A 16,531-nucleotide genomic window follows, 5' to 3' on the forward strand; every position below is an offset into this window, starting at 1 on the left:
TTTTTTTATGCAGTGCCACTTTATCCTCCACCTCAAGAGCTCTTGCAGATGTCCCTGCATTCTCCGGAGAAGACGCACTGAGAGGTTTACCTCAGGGAGAAATGAGAGCCAGCAGGAACTTGGGCTTATCATTAAGAAATAGTGTCCACAACCAAGAACGTTGGCCTGTGAGGCATTGAAAAAAATGCTATGTTACTTCTAAAACTGGGTTTCAAAGTGTACCATGCCCTGAGTGGTAGGAGCTAAAGGTCTGCTCAGAACAGAGGCTAGCACACTCACTGTGGAGTAATCCTGCCCACGCAGCCTTTGCCTAGAAAGTTGCAGAAATGGCCATGAGGGTGCTGCTATGAGGATTTCTTACTGCATTTTCATGCAGCCTCATTAGAAAGCCAGGTGAGGTGTTTGTAGAGGGTATGCTGCTTCCGTGGGGGACCACAGCCACTTAGAATGACTTCCTGAATCCACTAACTTGAAAGCACTTAGAACCACCTTCCTCCAGGTGCAATCCCCATCTTTCTTTTCAGTCTGTATGTGGTAGAACACATCCTAAAAATGTCTGGAGAAAATAGGCACTACAGGTATGTGGCAGAACACTTAAACTATTCACAGACCCATGGGGCTATCAGAATGCAGTATCATGTCTTCCTTCCAGCACATACTGAGTCCTGCATTTACTGGGTGTAGCGCAAGAGCTCCACATCAGTCAGTTACAAAATCTCCCAACTTTCAAAAGCTTGCGCTTTAAAGTTATTCTAATTCACCTGTGCATGAAGAAATGGCATAAGTTGCAGTGTTCTAAAGATATTTTAATATTAAATGTTATCCTAATTTATTTTCCTTTCCACAAGTATTCTGAATTAATAAGAATGTGACTAGTAAACAAGATTGAAGGACTTTCTAGCCTGAGAGAGTATTCCCGAAAAAGGGGATTAGAGGCTGGGCACAGTGGTTCACACCTGTAATCCCAACGCTTTGGGAGATCAAGGCAAGAGGGTCAGTTGAGGCCAGGGGTTCCTGCCCAGCTTGTGAAACACAGTGAGACCTCATCACTATAAAAAATAAAAGATTTAGTCAGGCCACGGTGGCAGCATCTGTGGTCCCAGCTATTCAGGAGGCTGAAGTGGGAGGATTGCTTGAACCCAGGAGTTTGAGGCTGCAGTGAGCTATGATTGTACCAGTGCAGTCCAGCCTGCAAGATGCTGTCTCCCCAGAAAAAAGGTGTTGGGGGGAGCTAGAAAAGAACAAACACTCTGAAAGTTTGTTAGGACCAGACTATGATGTCACCAGGCGGTAGGAATTTTTCAGCTCCCCTATAATCTTATGGGACCCTGTCCATTGACTTACAGGTCGTTACGAGGGGCACGACTGTAACTTGTTTTTCTCCCCCTGCAGATGACTTTGTGATTTTTCTCTTTGTTTTTGGTTTTCATGGGCATTATTATGATGTACCAAGTTGCAGCTTTCTCTGTGATTATTCTTCTTGGAGTTTTTTGTTTGTTTTGTTTGTTTTTTTCAGACAAAGTCTCACTCCGTCACCCAGGCTGGAGTGCAGTGGCACGATTTCCTCTCACAGCAACCTCTGCCTCCTGGGTTCAAGCGATTCTCCTGCCTCAGCCTCCCTAGTAGCTGGAATTGCAAGCACATGCCACCATGCCTGGCTAAATTTTGTATTTTTAGTAGAGACGGGGTTTTGCTGTGTTGGCCAGGCTGGTCTCGAACTCCTGACCTCAAGTGATCTGCCTGCCTCAGCCTCCCAAAGTGCTGGGATTGCAGTTGTGAGTCACTGCACCTGGCCCTTCTTGGAGTTTATGGACCTTCTTGAATCTCTGGTTGGATGTGTGTCTGAGGGTTTGGAGCATCACTGGCCATCATCTCTTCAAGGGCTGCCTCTGCCCCGTTCTCTCTTCTTCTAGAACCCCAATTACACACGTACCCGATCTTGTCATCATATCCTGCCTATCTTGCTCATTTCTTTCTGTATGTTGCATTTCATTTTCTTCTCAGGCTTCATGCTGGAAATGCTCTTTTGGTGTATCTTTTAGAGAGGATCTATGCTTGCTTCTACTAGACAGCTGGAGGCATTAGCAATCTAGGATAAGCTTCATCTACTTTCTAGGGTATGAGTAATTCTGAGTTCAGGCTCAGTCTTTGAACATGCATAAGTCCGTCTGGTTTATCTGTACATCTTGAGCAAAACTCTCTGTGTAAGTATAACCAACCCAAGCTGTAGGAGGTTTAATGTGGCCCCCTTCTTGATGGCCTCTATGTCCAGTGCCTGCCCCCTTAGTCCCCTGAGTCTTGGATGTTCTAATTAGCTTCTCATCTTTCCCTTATGAAAACTGCAGGTATCTGAAACATGGAGCTCTTCTCTCTGTTTTCTTTCTCTCTCACACCTTGATACAGATTTCTTACTGGCTTTTTATCTCTCCATTTAAATCTCTCCAGATTTAAATAAATCCTCAAGCAGATTTATTTAAATTCTGTCCATTTTTTCCAGTCGTTTTCAGTAGACTCTATAATACCCAAACCCATGTTTTATTTTTCACTCCTCTTTATATTTCTCAGAAAAGTTTCCAGTTGTTTTGATATGTAATTCTTATTTAATTTGCACTACTAATACATGAGCGTAAAAAAGAAGAAAATTTAGGAAACCTTTTTTAAAATTTCATTTCAGGAAATTCTGTATTTTTCTGAAAACATTGTAAAGAGGAAACATTTATCCAGAATACTCTGTTGTTGAAGAAAGCACTATAAAGCTCAGTCAGGATATTTGAGCCGTTGGCTGTAACAGTTACAAGCTGTGAAAACGTGAGCAAAGCGCTTGCATAACAGACAGATTACGGGATCAGGTTAAAAGAAATACTGAATTAAATTTATTTCAACAAACATATTCAGCTAAAAATCAAAGAGCTCCTCAAATATCACTGTGAACACACTGATCAACAGATTGAAACTTCAGCTTTGTACTGGTCTTGAAAATGTGTCCCGCTCACCAGCAAAATGTGGGATATACAGTTTTTGCCAAATCTGAAATTTACTTGTCACTTCAGAGTTGTCTTTGAACGGAAAGATTGAGATTTTCGCAAGATATGTGGAGAACAGATGATTTAATATGCTTCTTTAATTTTGTGCTGTTTGTCTTTCTCTTCCTTTTTTCTTTGGTACATTTGGACAGTGATATATTCTGACTTTATTTCAAAATACTTTGGCTAAGATTGGAAGAAAAAGAGAAGGGTGCAAAATGAATAATGATGAGACATTTCAGTTAAGATATGTGAATTTTCTTTTTTTCAAAAATCAGTTTTCAAAATACTGCTTTATTTTCTTATTAATGATCATGACAAATTATAAATTTTTTTAAAAGTCCACCTGTCACACTGTTTGTAAATACATGCACTCAGCTTTCTCTTTAAGAGTCCATTTGTGAACTCCAGGCTTTAGTCTGCTTAACTAAAGCCTAGGATCCAATTATTGCCCATTCAGTCTATAAATACTGTCTACTAGAGGTATAGAAAAGATAGATGAAACATTAAAAGGAAGAATTACCATCTGTCTTTTATTTGTAATTTAATTTGACCTTAAATTCCAGAGAAAAATTTCTATTTCTTTTCTCCCCATTGACTTTTGTTACTGGGATCCTTAGAGACAATTCACCTGTGCTTCCTAGCTGGTTACAATCCCTAATCTCTCAGTCCAAAATGCTGGACCAGAGCGTGCTCACTCCCAGGGCCAAGGCAGCGCTTAACTGGTTCTCTTTTTGCTGTGACATCACTTTTTATAAGGGCTTCTGACATATGAAACATGTCTCATTACAGAAGACAGACTTCTTCAGAAATTCATTGCCTTAAATCTTTTTTGCAAAAAGAGTTTTTAACTACCTTCATCCTTTTGAATTGCCTTTAAGACCTCCAGCAAAAATTTAAAACTGTGCTCAATGGTGAAATCCCTGATTACAGAATCATGAATAGAGAAAGCACCAAAGTAGGAGAAAAAGAAAAGAAAGAAGGAACTTGTATTTATTGAGTGTGTACTTTGGGTCAGATAGCATGTCTTATAGTTGATGTGAATTTGATTGCCAGTAAAAATACATGTAGTAAACATTTTTTTTTCCTTATAATGGATCTATTGAGATACAATTCGCATACCATACAATTTACCCATTTAAAGGGCACATTCAGTGGTGTTTAGTATATTTGCAGAGTTGTCCAACCATGACCAAAATCAATTTTAGAATATTTTTATCACCCCAAAAAGAAGCCCTGTATCCATTAGCAGTCTCTTCCCATTTCTCCCAACCCTAGACAACCACTAATCTAGTTTCTCCTTCTATGGATTTGTCTCTTCAGTACATTTCATATCAGTGGAATCATTTGTGTGGTCTTTCGTGTCTGGTCTTTCACTTGCATGATGTTTTCAAGGTTCATCCATGTTGTGCCATGAATCAGTACTTCATTCCTTTTTATTGCCGAAGAAATATACTGCATTTTCTTTATCTGTTCATCAGCTGATGAACATTTGGCTTGTCTCCCCTTTGGGCTACTAGCTATAAGGCTGCTATGAACATTCAGGTATAAGTTTTAGTGTAGATATATGTTTTAATTTCTTTTAGGAAATTAACTCATATACTTAGGAGTGGAATTCCTGGGTCATATAGGGTAACATCCTTTTGAGGAACTATCAGACTATTTTCTAAAGTGGTGGCCTGATAATATTCCTGCGGGAAGTATAGGAGGGTTCCAATTTCTCCATATTCTCACCAACACTAGTTATTTTCTGTCTTTTTTATTGTGGCCATAGGGTATGGTGTGGTATCTCATTGTGGTCTTGACATGCATTTCCCTTATGACTAAATGATGTTGACCATCTTTTCATACGCTGTTTTGGCTGTTTCTCTATCTTTGGAAAAATATCTATTCAAAGCCTCTTCCCAGTTAAACAATTTCAGTTATTTGTCTTTTTTATAAGCATTCTTTTCTTTGAGACAGGGTCTTAGTCTGTCGCCCGGGCTGGAGTGCAGTGGCACAATCTTGGCTCACTGCAGCCTCAATCTCCTGGGCTCAAGCGATCCTCTCATCTCAGACTCCTAAGTACCTAGGACTATAGGCGTGTGCCACCATGCCCAGCTAATTTTTGTATTTTTTTGTAAAGATGGAGTCTCACTGTTTTGCCCAGGCTGGTGGTCTTGAACTCCTGGGTTCAAGCAATCCTCCCGCCCTGGCCTCCCAAAGTGCTGAGATTGCAGGCATGAGCCACCCAACCAGCCGCATTCTTTATGTATTTTGGATATAAGTTCCTTATCAGATACATGATTTGCAAATATTTTCTCCCATTCTGTAGGTTGTCTTGACGGTACACTTTGGAGCGTAACTGTTTTTAATTTTTATGAAGTATCATTTAATGTTTTGCCACTTATGGTATTCTTGCCTTGATTTTACACACAAGGAAAGAGAGGATAGTAATCTTCTCAAAAAGGAGTATCCCAAATAATGGAGAGGCTGGATTGTTGAAACAAACATCCCTGTTCTTTGCTGCACTGTTATGTGGTTCAATGCTGGTTTTTCTGTGGAGGATTAGAAAGGACTCATTGTCTGGTTGAGACAATATTTCAAACAATTTTTTTTAAACCCCAATCCCATTTTTCTTCTCTCTCTTTTCTATTTCATATATTTCCTTTTCTTAATGGATTTTTTCAACACATAATAAGGTGACTAGTAATGGGAGTAAAAATTAGAAACACTATTTTTAATTTTAGGCTGCATTATAAAGTAAAAGATAGATAATAAATGAATCATATAGCATGATAATGGGCCCAGAACGGCTCTAAGTGAGAGCTCACAAAGCTTCCCAGGCTGCAGTGGGAGTGCCTCACCATGGCGGCTTAATGGGAAGAGGAGCATGTGATAAGTGAGCTCTGCTGCAGTTGCTGAAATACCAGCTTATTAGTTCACAGATGCATTTGAGTGGCTCTTAGCACTCTACAAAGCTGGCATGACCTTCTGTGTTCACATTTTTAATGAGTTCTTCAAAAATATTAATGCCTAGAGAATGATATAAATTCAGGCTGGATTAGAGACCCAGAGCTGTGTTTTTGGCATAATGGTAACTGCATCTGAGGAGAAAGGGCCGGGATCAGCATCTTCACTAGGTAGTTTTGCTAAGGAATCCCTGCCTTGGAACAATGCACTTGTGCCCAGGGACTGTGCCTCTGTCTGTTGGCTCAGCATCTGCCTGGGGACCTGACCACATCTGCATTGGCACACAGACATTAGGGCTTCAGCGCATTTCAGTTGTAAATTCAAGCTTCTGTTTCATTTTAAAAGGGATGTCTTAGTGCAGCTGACTCATTACTTCTCAACTTCAAGTTATTCGCCACTAGCTGTGATCACTTGGGAGTTTTCCACATAGATACCGCCTATTTCATGGCATTCCATCCTGCCAGTGTAAGGACTTTGTCTACCGGAGCTACAAAAATACTTCTATGTACTCTTTAAGATGCACATCAAATGGGAAAAGCCTTTGCCTAGCAGAATAGATCTATTACGTCAGATAATTCTTGGGTTGACTAACATTCTGAGGTCTCTGTCTCGTGGCATCTTGAATGGCTCTGCTGGGTCCATTACCTTGAAAACTCTCCTTCATCCCTGCCTGAAGGAATCCTATTTAACCATGAATGTCTCATACACCAGAGGTGCATGCAATGTGAAACCTCTCCTAAATCACTTAGGCGTGTGCCCTAGCATATTTTTATACCTCCAGGATAGTGCACGCCACAGCTTTATGGAGGCCAGTTCTGAATGAATCTGTCTGACATGGGTCAGGAGCTATAAATAGTTGGGAAGGTAAACTGTGCTTTTATTCACCTTCGTTGTTTGCCCCACTTACTGTTTCCACCTCAGAGACTAGGATGTGTGGGGCATGCGCCGAATACCGGAACATTTTGCTGATTGGAAATGGCATTTTCCCTTTTTTTTTTTTTTTTTTTTTTCTTGAGACGGAGTCTCGCTCTGTCGCCAGGCTGGAGTGCAGTAGCTCAATTTCGGCTCACTGCAACCTCCGCCTCCCAGGTTCAAACGATCTCCTGCCTCAGCCTCTTGAGTGCTGGGATTATAGGCACCTGCCACCACGCCTGGCTAATTTTTGTATTTTTAGTAGAGACGGGGTTTCACCATGTTGGCCAGGATGGTCTCGATCTCTTGACCTCGCGATTCACCTGCCTTGACCTCCCAAAGGCATTCTACTTTTAACAAATAGAATGTATTTGCTAAACAAATGCAAAAGAAAATGGTATATTTTCTTACTTCCAAATTCTGTGTCAATGAGTATCTTGGCGAATTTCCAGAGAGTAATGTGTTTTTGAAATCAGTTTTGTATTCTTCTTCAAGGTCCCTAATGATCGTCCAAGTGTTTGTTTGACTGTACAGTCATGGCAGTCAATAGTGGTTTCTACTGCCCACAGTTTCCCTGAAGATGTACTTTGGAAAATGTTTAAGAAAGTTGACTTGGCAAATGGAAAGTTGGAAGATATAGTAAATTACATTATCATTCAAAAATATTTGCTGTTCTTCTCTGGGAGACGATTAAACGTTCCCGTTCTCCTGACATAAAAGTTGGCAATGAGACTTGCTCTGGCCACAGAAACATGATGGGAAGTACGTATAGCTCTTCTACCAGAGGCCAACAGTGTTGCAGACAGAGGGAGCTAAGTGGATATATTTTTTATAAGAAAAATTTTTGTTACAAACTACTGAGATTTGGGGGCTGTTTGTTACTGTAGCATAAGCCAACATGTCCTGACTGATGCAGAGACTGTTCCATGTATGGTGGATTATAGTAAGATTTACCTGAAGCAAAGAGAAGCAAATAAGTGATAAGAAAGGTCTGAGGTTGCCATGAAATTGCAGATTAAGAGCCAATATTGAAGTTACTTCAGTAAAGATATTGAAGTTACCATGGGATTTCAAGCTACAATTCAATAAGGATGTTGAGCCTTTTGTGTATTAAGCTCAACTAAAGAGTCACATAAAGAAACTAAATACTCCTATTTTCATTCATTCAGCCTTCAGAAGTATTTATTCATAACCTATGATGGTTTTGACATTTACCGAGGCATTGTAGTATATAAAAAAAATTACCTCACAAATTCTGCCCTGGGGACTGTACAGCTTATTAAGGAAGATCTTACCTTTGTAAATATTTATAATTATAATAATATGAATGAGAAAAAAAAATTCAAGAGGGTGATTACTTACATTTGGAAGGAGAAAAAAGAAAGGATTCATGGAAGATGGGGCTTTGACCAAGACCTTGAGGTATAGATAAGGAAAGACACGTCTTCAAAACTGGGATGTGAGTCAGCAGAGGCAGGAAATAGAGATGAATATTTTGAGGCAGTGAGAACCTCTTTGACTAAAAAATGTTATACTTAATGCAGAAACATGGTGGAAAATAAAACTGAAGTTAATTTGGGAAAAGATGGAGAAACTGAAATTCCTGGATGCGTGTTTTGATGTTTGTGGGAAGCAATGAGCCGTAGAAGATTTTGAGTGTGGCATGACAGTGAGCATCATTTCCATGTTTCCCAAATGTGCCCAAGTCGCGCAAGGCCCAGAGCCAGGAGGGCGAGGCCCGCGAGGAGGGTCTGGCCCCCGTGCATGGTGCGCAGGCCCATGATCCACATTTACAAGAAACGGAGTCTTAAAAACAACAGAACTGTGTGAAATGTATATGAAGGGAAGCCTCATTCTACTGATGGTGTTGGAGAAACCGGTTTGCTGTTTGTGGAACCAAAATCCACGTATGTTTTCACCTCATGTCAAACACTGAAATAATTGCCAACCCTCAAAATAGGTTTGCAGGTAGATCTGTATTGTGAACTTACCTAAGGCTAAACACAAGTTTTAACAATCACAAGGGAAGAAGTGAAATGGATAGAAGTAATTGCATACAAAAAGTTAGGGATCTGTGTGTCCTCCACTCAAAGCCATTACAAGGTTTACAACAGCAACTGGGAGAATGCTCGCAGAGAATACAAGCGAGGATTAGCATATAAAGTGTTTCAATGAAAAGGTAAAAACCATCAGAGGAAACAGAAATGAGAAAAATAAATGAGTAATCAGATGACTTACAAGATTAAATATAGAGAACAAACAAACATTTAGGAAGTATTCAATTTTTAAAAAAGTAATTGAAAGGACAAGGTTTTCCCAAGGGATTTAGCAAAAACTATTTATAAGAGATAATGTATAATGTCATATTTGCAAGGTGTGCTAGGCACTTTTATTAATCTGCTGATAGTGGCAGCGGCATACATTGGTTTCATACATTTGCAAAGTAATTTGACAATATTTATCAAAAGCTTTAACCTTTGGCCTAGCAATCCCTCCTTTGGCATATTCATCCTCAAGAAGTAAGTCTAAATATGGAAAACCGGCTCTGCACAAATATATCCTTAAGAGTACTATTTATAGTTTTATAAAAATCGAAAACACCTAAATCTACAGCATTCAGGAATCTGTATTTATAGAGTCCTTGTGGTGATATTTGATGGATCATTAGGAAGAATCGAAAATTGTGTTTACAAATAATTTGTAGCAACTCTAAAAATTATTATACTATGATGACATGTGATATATGCATTTGATCAGAGCTGTGTAAGAGAAATTCTACACAGACACACACAAAGACTGGAGGAAATTTCTGAGACTGTCAGCCTTGAAGTGCTGGGTATGTTTGGTGATTTCTTTTCTCTTTTATATAATCCTGGCTGCAAATGTGGTTGATGCTAAGGTAGGAGGCCTAGAGATAAAATCGTTCATCTCCTGCATAATGGTAGTAGTCATACGAGTGAATCAGACTGCCAAAGAGAAGAATCTGGGGACAGACACAGAAAGGGACATGGAATAAAGCCTGAAGAATGCATATATTTAGGGGCAGGAGGAGAATAGGAGCCTGCCAGGCTTGGAGTAGGAGGAGATCAGGAAAGGTGAGGCGTCTTGGAGTTTAGGGTGTGGGCAGCTTCAGAAAGAAGGCACCTGCTAGTGTGGGGGAGCAATCAGAGGAGCTGATTAGAGAGGGTCATTGGGTTCTCACTGGCTGGCCCTCAGGCAGCTCCATCAGAATCCAGAAAACAAGGAGTGGTAGGATTGGAACTGAGAAAGTGGCCTATTGAAACAAACGGGGAAACAAGGCGACACTTGCCTTGCTCTAAGAAAAGCAAAATAGGCCGGGCTCAGTGGCTCACGCCTGTAATCCCAGCACTTTGGGAGGCCGAGGTGGGTGGATCACAAAGTCGGGAGTTCAAGACCAGTCTGGCCAATATGGTGAAACCCTGTCTCTACTAAACATACAAAAAAAAAACCAAAAAAAAAAAAAAAAAAACTAGCTGGGCATGGTGGCAGGCACCTGTAGTCCCACCTACTCGGGCGGCTGAGGCAAGAGAATCGCCTGAACCAGGGAGGTGGAGGTTGCAGTGAGCCAAGATCGTGCCACTGCCCTCCAGCCTGGGTGACAGAGCGAGACTCCATCTCAAAAAAAAAAAAAAAAAAGGAAAACAAAATAAGACAGAAAAGGCAAATATAGCGCTGAATGTGGCGTGATAAATGGCATATTTTCTCACTCTGTCATGGTGGTGGTGGTAGGATTCCAAAATGTGTTGAGTGGAATGTTCACATCCGAGAATTAACACTGGGACTCATGGGCAAGAAGGCAGACAGGTGCTCCTTTGAGACTCTCGTTAATGCCTCTTCTGTGGCCGAAGCAGAAGCCCTCAGTGTGCACCACTGCTTTCTCCGGGACTGGACTTGCTTCTCTGCCTCTCTCATTCTTAGGGTGCCCCTGAGCTAGCCCAGTCACTCTAGGGGCAATGCCTCCAACATCTGTATTCAGGGCTGAACTCCAGGTGGGCTGAAAGGACAACTGGTAAAAGCCTTTCTTGCCCAGTAAAGCCTTGAGCCACATCTCCCCTGTCTACAAGGAAGAAGGGGATAATCATTCATTAAAGAATAAACAAGGTATTTGGCATTATTCTGGATTCTAAGCTAAAAACTAATACGTTTTTCCAAGTTCTCAACCGAGCGTTTAGCCTTAGAAGAGCATCCTCATCACTATCTTATAAATAGACCGAAAAGCACCCCCCTCCTAATTCTTCTATAAATACCGCTAGCAGACAGAAGCAAACTGCTTGGTGGTGGGTCACCCCTTTATTCGCAGACTTTTCCATTGCATGTTGTTGACCTATGGAAGTCAAAGCAAACTCTTTAGTCTGCCATGTTGTTTCTCCAGTGTAATATCCTTGTCTGTTTCCCATAGGTGCCTATCCTCGACTGTCACTGAGCTTTCGGTTGAAGAGGAACATTGGATACTTCATTCTTCAGACTTATATGCCCTCTATACTGATAACGATTCTGTCGTGGGTGTCCTTCTGGATCAATTATGATGCATCTGCTGCTAGAGTTGCCCTCGGTATGTGCTATTTTTAAGTGATATTTAAATGTAAAGTAACCGTATCATTACAGTATTAAGAGAGTTCAAAGGCTGTAGTTCAACTACCATTTTTTGACAGCGTGACACAAGCATTGCCCATATAGTCACTTTTTATCTTGAAACACTAATTTCACGCACGATTCCCTTGATGTGTTAATTTAATTATAAGGCTCAAATGTGAATTTTCATGCCCATGAAAGGGAAAATATGCTTGCAGAATATTTGCATGATAAAACTATTTTTGACACTAATTTTAAAGCAAGGATTAACATCTCCTGTTCAAAATTATTCCATGGCCCAGAAAGAAGACTTGATTAATTGTGCATTCTTCTTTTTTAAGTCAGAAAAATAGTCCAATATTACAGCATAGAATTGGAATTACACAATTTAATGAGCATTAAAATATGGAATTCAATTCTGAATGATTCCCAAAGGCTCTAGTGATCTTTTCTGACCATTGGTTATTTGACAGCTGGATTATTAGCTGATGTACAATATGTATTATAGGTTCCAATATTATTTTTAGCATTTTGATTATTAAGGGAAGGCTTATATTTTCAGAAACATTATTCTCTATTCAGCTGATTAATATGAAACTGCATAGAAAAAATAATTATTTAAATATGTTTATGTAAGTACAGAGCTGATGCAATCTGCAATCCATCCCTTTGGATAGGGTTGAATTTATTTCCTGAAAGTGAACGTATCAGTAGTACTTATAAAAATTGATGGAAAAGAATTACCAACACATTATCTGGCAAAGTACCTTACAAAAAAACATAAGAATTCAGGGTTCCAGTTATCCCTTCTTTCCTGTTCTTTTCTTTTTTTTGAGACAGAGTCTCACTCTGTCACCCAAGCTGGAGTGCAGTGGCACAATTGTGATTACGGCTCACTGCATCCTCAACCTCCTGAACTCAAGTGATCCTCTCAACTCTACCTCCTGGACAGTGGGGACAACATGCACACACCACCACACTTGGCTAATTTTTTAATTTTTTGTAGAGATGGGGTTTCGCCATGTGTCCCAGACTGGTCTTGAACTCTTGGCCTCAAGCGATCTGCCCACCTCAGCCTCCCAGAGTGCTAGGAGTATAGGCGTGAGCCACCACACCCAGCCCTTTTTCTGTTTACCAACTTTTCCCAGGACCTTAAATTGAATAACATGTTTTCTTTTCTAATAAAATGTAAGTACATGTGTGTATATGGATGACAAACATGTGACTTGCATAGTTGTAATCAAGATCAAATTTATTTCCCAGGAAATAACACGTAATTATGGCTTGAGAAAATCAGGTAGCTATTCCTAAGGGTGTTAAGTGGATAAGAAAACCACTCTATGAAGAGTAAAGCTGCAAAAAACTGAAAGTGCTGTTTTAATTGTTATGTATTTCTAATAGGTATCATAAGCACAGTTCTCTAAAAAAAGAAAAAAAATCTCCAGGACTTTTCTACAGCCTGCAGATCTTCCCCAGTAATGTCAGTCTTTATGTAGCTTTTACTTTAAAAATATGTATATTGCTAGATTACTCTTTGTTAAACTCTTTTTTCACTTGGAAAATTCAAAGATACATTTGTAGGGGCAGATCTAAATTATGCAGAGCTGTTAGCTTATACAATTTCAAGCACCCCCTTTTAAGAAAAATAATATGAAATATACAAATACAAAGTTGCTGGGACCCTTCCCCAAGCCTAGAAGAGGCGTATGAAAGTGGAGACCGATCTGAAGCATCTGCTACAGAGAATTTGCCGTCACTGCGATAGTTAGTGAAATATGAGTACCAAGGAACCATGATTATCTGACATCACAAGGGGTGGGGTGTACTGAAAATGTGCATATCTGAATTTCCCAGCCATTACAGATTCTCTCCCTCCCTAATTGTAAAGTATTGCCTTCTACAGTATTAAATCGTTAATACCCCGGAAGTGAGTTACATTCAACCCAATTTCATTAAGGTATATGAAAGTAGATTCCACTTTTTCTTCATGACAGCATTATTAATATAAACAAACTGTGCCTCTGTGGCTTTGCTGGGATAAAGGCATGGGCTGGCTAGGGTTGCTGAGGCTTCAACATTGGAGGATTGACGCTTGTGCTCTGGGAGGCAAGCATGAGAGCCAGAGTGAAGGGGATATTCACTAGAGTTAGGGTGACCCCGCGGTCAAGAGGGCAGCTGTGATCTTAGGGCTGTGGGTCTGGCCAGACAAGAACCCAACAGATCCAGCTCTCAGAGTATGACTGACACCTGCACATGCATTCCCTCTGTCCCTCCTGCCAATACAAGACTGAGTCTAGATCTACAGTCACTGGGAAATGTCAGTTGGTGAATTCAGAAAAAGTATGACGCAGTGTCAGGAGCACTGAGTAACATCATCATCATCATCATCAATACAACAGACAAGATTAATAAAGGCTGAAAATTATCACATAGTTAGGTGCCACATTCTCTGCTAAGGCCATTCATGTAGTTATCGGTTCTGGAGAAGATTCACAGCACAGTACGAAGTATTATTGCTCCAGTTTTACAGAGCACAAAAATAAAATACAGAGAAGCTAAGTAACTGGTACGAAGTCATATAATTACCAAGTTTCAGAAGAAAGATTTCAATCCAGTTAGTATAACTTCCAGACCTTCTCCCTTAACTACTGCATATAATTCCTAAAGTGTCAGTAAAACTACAGTAAAGAGTTATTTGGTCTACTATGTTGTAAAAGTCATGGATTTGTTTAAGAGAAGAAAAAAGCTAACCAAACATTATGAACTCTTATTATTGAGGAATCCCTCATAACTGTTAAGATGCTACTGAGCTCCATAGGATACAGCTATAGTTTGGAGGGCTTTCATTGGAGAAATCCCCCTTCCTGCCACCCCTTCCCAAGCACCTAGTCTTATAGCACAGCTTTGAAATGCTCACAGTGCTTTTTGCATTCATCCTAAGGGACTGCACTGTGATCAATACACATTGCTTCTAAATGCATGATAAAGGTGCTGCCTCTGCACAGGTAGGATGGGTGGGGCTCGGCAGAGGCCTCTATTGAGGGCTCACCCTTGGGCTCTGGGCACTGTTGGACCTGGACTCAACGCGGGAGGGACTCAGGGCCTGTTCTGCTGGCTCTTCAGACAGCCGTGCTCCTCGGCTGCTCTGTGGGCTTCAGCATGATATGCTTCTGCTGCCCGGGGTCTGACCATCAGATACATTGAACTGTTAGCGTTAACGACCACCAAACTTTAAAGTGGGAAGTTGTAATTAGATGGCCTCCCTCAAAACCCTCAGTGAATACAGGTTGGGTGTCCCTTATTCAAAATGCCTGGGACCAGAAGTGTTTTGAAAATCAGATTTTTTTCTAATTTTGGAGTATCTGCATTATACTTAGTTTGAGCATCCCTAATCCAAAAATCCAAAATCTGAAATGCTCCAATTAGCATTTCCTTTGAGCACCATGGAGGTGCTCAAAACGTTCCAGATTTTGGAACATTTCAGATTTTGGATTTTTAGGTTAGAGATGCTCAATCTGCAAAAGTACTGATACTTCTAAAGGTAAAAACGTATACTGATAAAATTTAGGCCAGATTATTTTTATCATGAGGAAGAGAAACAAAATATTTTGACTAAATAATGCAAAGAGATTATATTTTTATTTCATATTCATTTTTATAAATACAGCTTTCAAATACAATATTTCATACATAATCTAAATGACAAATAAGCTGAGGCTAGCAATTTACAGAAAGACTTACAAGCCTGGTGAACGTACAAAAAAACACGAAAGCCACCACCCAGCCATTTCCTGTACTGCAGCTGGATGATTTCCCTTTAGAGAGCAGAAGGTCTCAAGGCAAGGCCAGGAAGCCTAGAGGCTACCGAAGAATGATTTTTCTGTAATGATGATAGTCATATGATTATTTGTTGTTAGTGTTAACAGTGCCGGTTACTATTTATTGGCACATCAGAGCTTTTCAGCCATTGCCATTAGATTTCCAACAGCTTGAAATGATGGCTACAGACCCACAGAGGCAGAGCTGGGCTTTGGGTCTGGGCCATGTGGCTCCCCTTTACAGGCTGTGGACCACCACAATACACCACCATCCACAGTATCCCATATAGCAGGTAAAGCAATAGAAGGACTTAGTAAATGCATTGGCCTCTTAAGCTAAGAACTCATGTGGCATGTGGGTCCAAACTAGAAAGACCTGAAGCACTCACTGTGAAATCTTATTGTTAGGGATTCCTGAGCCTGTGCCAATCAGCCTGGATCCAGGGTCCTAGCCCAGGTCCCTCTGGGGTTCATTTACCAGGCTGAGTGCCTGTGAGATGTGCTGGCTGTACCTATTCCTGTGTGCCTTCAGCCCATTGTCTGGGACATCTGCCGAGGCCTGTGTCATACATGTCCATTCAAAATAGCCAGCAGGAGAGGCAAAGCCGTGACTAAAGCAAAGCGCTCTGTCTTCCCAAATCCACGTTGAAGGGGGAGAGACGGTAGTGGCAACATTACAAACTTTTTGAATAATGGTGAGAATGCCTAATTTTGTAGCATTTGCATGGTGTTTTCACATTTATTTGTAAACAGTAATTATCCCATTGCCATTTTCAAATTTAAAAAGTCCCCAGGTGCACATGAATGTGATGTTAAAAGAGAATCTTAAAATATTCTGACATCTTGGATTTCCATACATTCCGTCAGCAACCATGGTTTGCAGTTCTACATAAAAAGAGTTTCTCAAGTCTTCAATTCTCTTCTTAGCTTTTAGTAGCAGTTCAGAGCTCAGTGGAGGGAGCACTTGTGTTGGAGATGGAAGACTGGGCTGTCTAGCTTGCTCTCCAGCTGATTCCCAGGCCAGCTGAGCTCTGCAGTCTCAAGGTCCTCCCTGTGGGACACAGAGGATGAGGATGCTGCCTCCCAGGATAGGATGGGAAATCAGAGGGCATGAAATTGGAATGCTTAGTAAATTCAAACTCTTCCCTGGAGGGCTGGGCTGGGACCATGTGCAGAATGGCCTGGGCTCCGTCCCAGAGTACATATCTGGACAGTGCTGAACTGTAGGGCTGG

At 40.7% G+C, this 16,531-nt stretch overlaps 1 protein-coding gene across 3 annotated transcripts in view; it reads left to right on the forward strand.

The window, feature by feature from the left end:
• GABRB3 (gamma-aminobutyric acid type A receptor subunit beta3) overlaps positions 1-16,531 on the forward strand; it is a 227,999-nt gene that overhangs the window by 192,269 nt on the left and 19,199 nt on the right. For all 3 annotated transcript variants that reach the window (XM_034938413.3, XM_034938412.3, XM_063596988.1), the window contains one exon: positions 11,308-11,460. In XM_034938413.3, coding sequence (XP_034794304.1) covers positions 11,308-11,460 — 153 coding nt within the window. The remainder of the gene's footprint in view (positions 1-11,307; positions 11,461-16,531) is intronic.

Source organism: Pan paniscus, chromosome 16 (genome assembly GCF_029289425.2).
Source record: "Pan paniscus chromosome 16, NHGRI_mPanPan1-v2.0_pri, whole genome shotgun sequence".
NCBI classification, from domain to species: domain Eukaryota; kingdom Metazoa; phylum Chordata; class Mammalia; order Primates; family Hominidae; genus Pan; species Pan paniscus.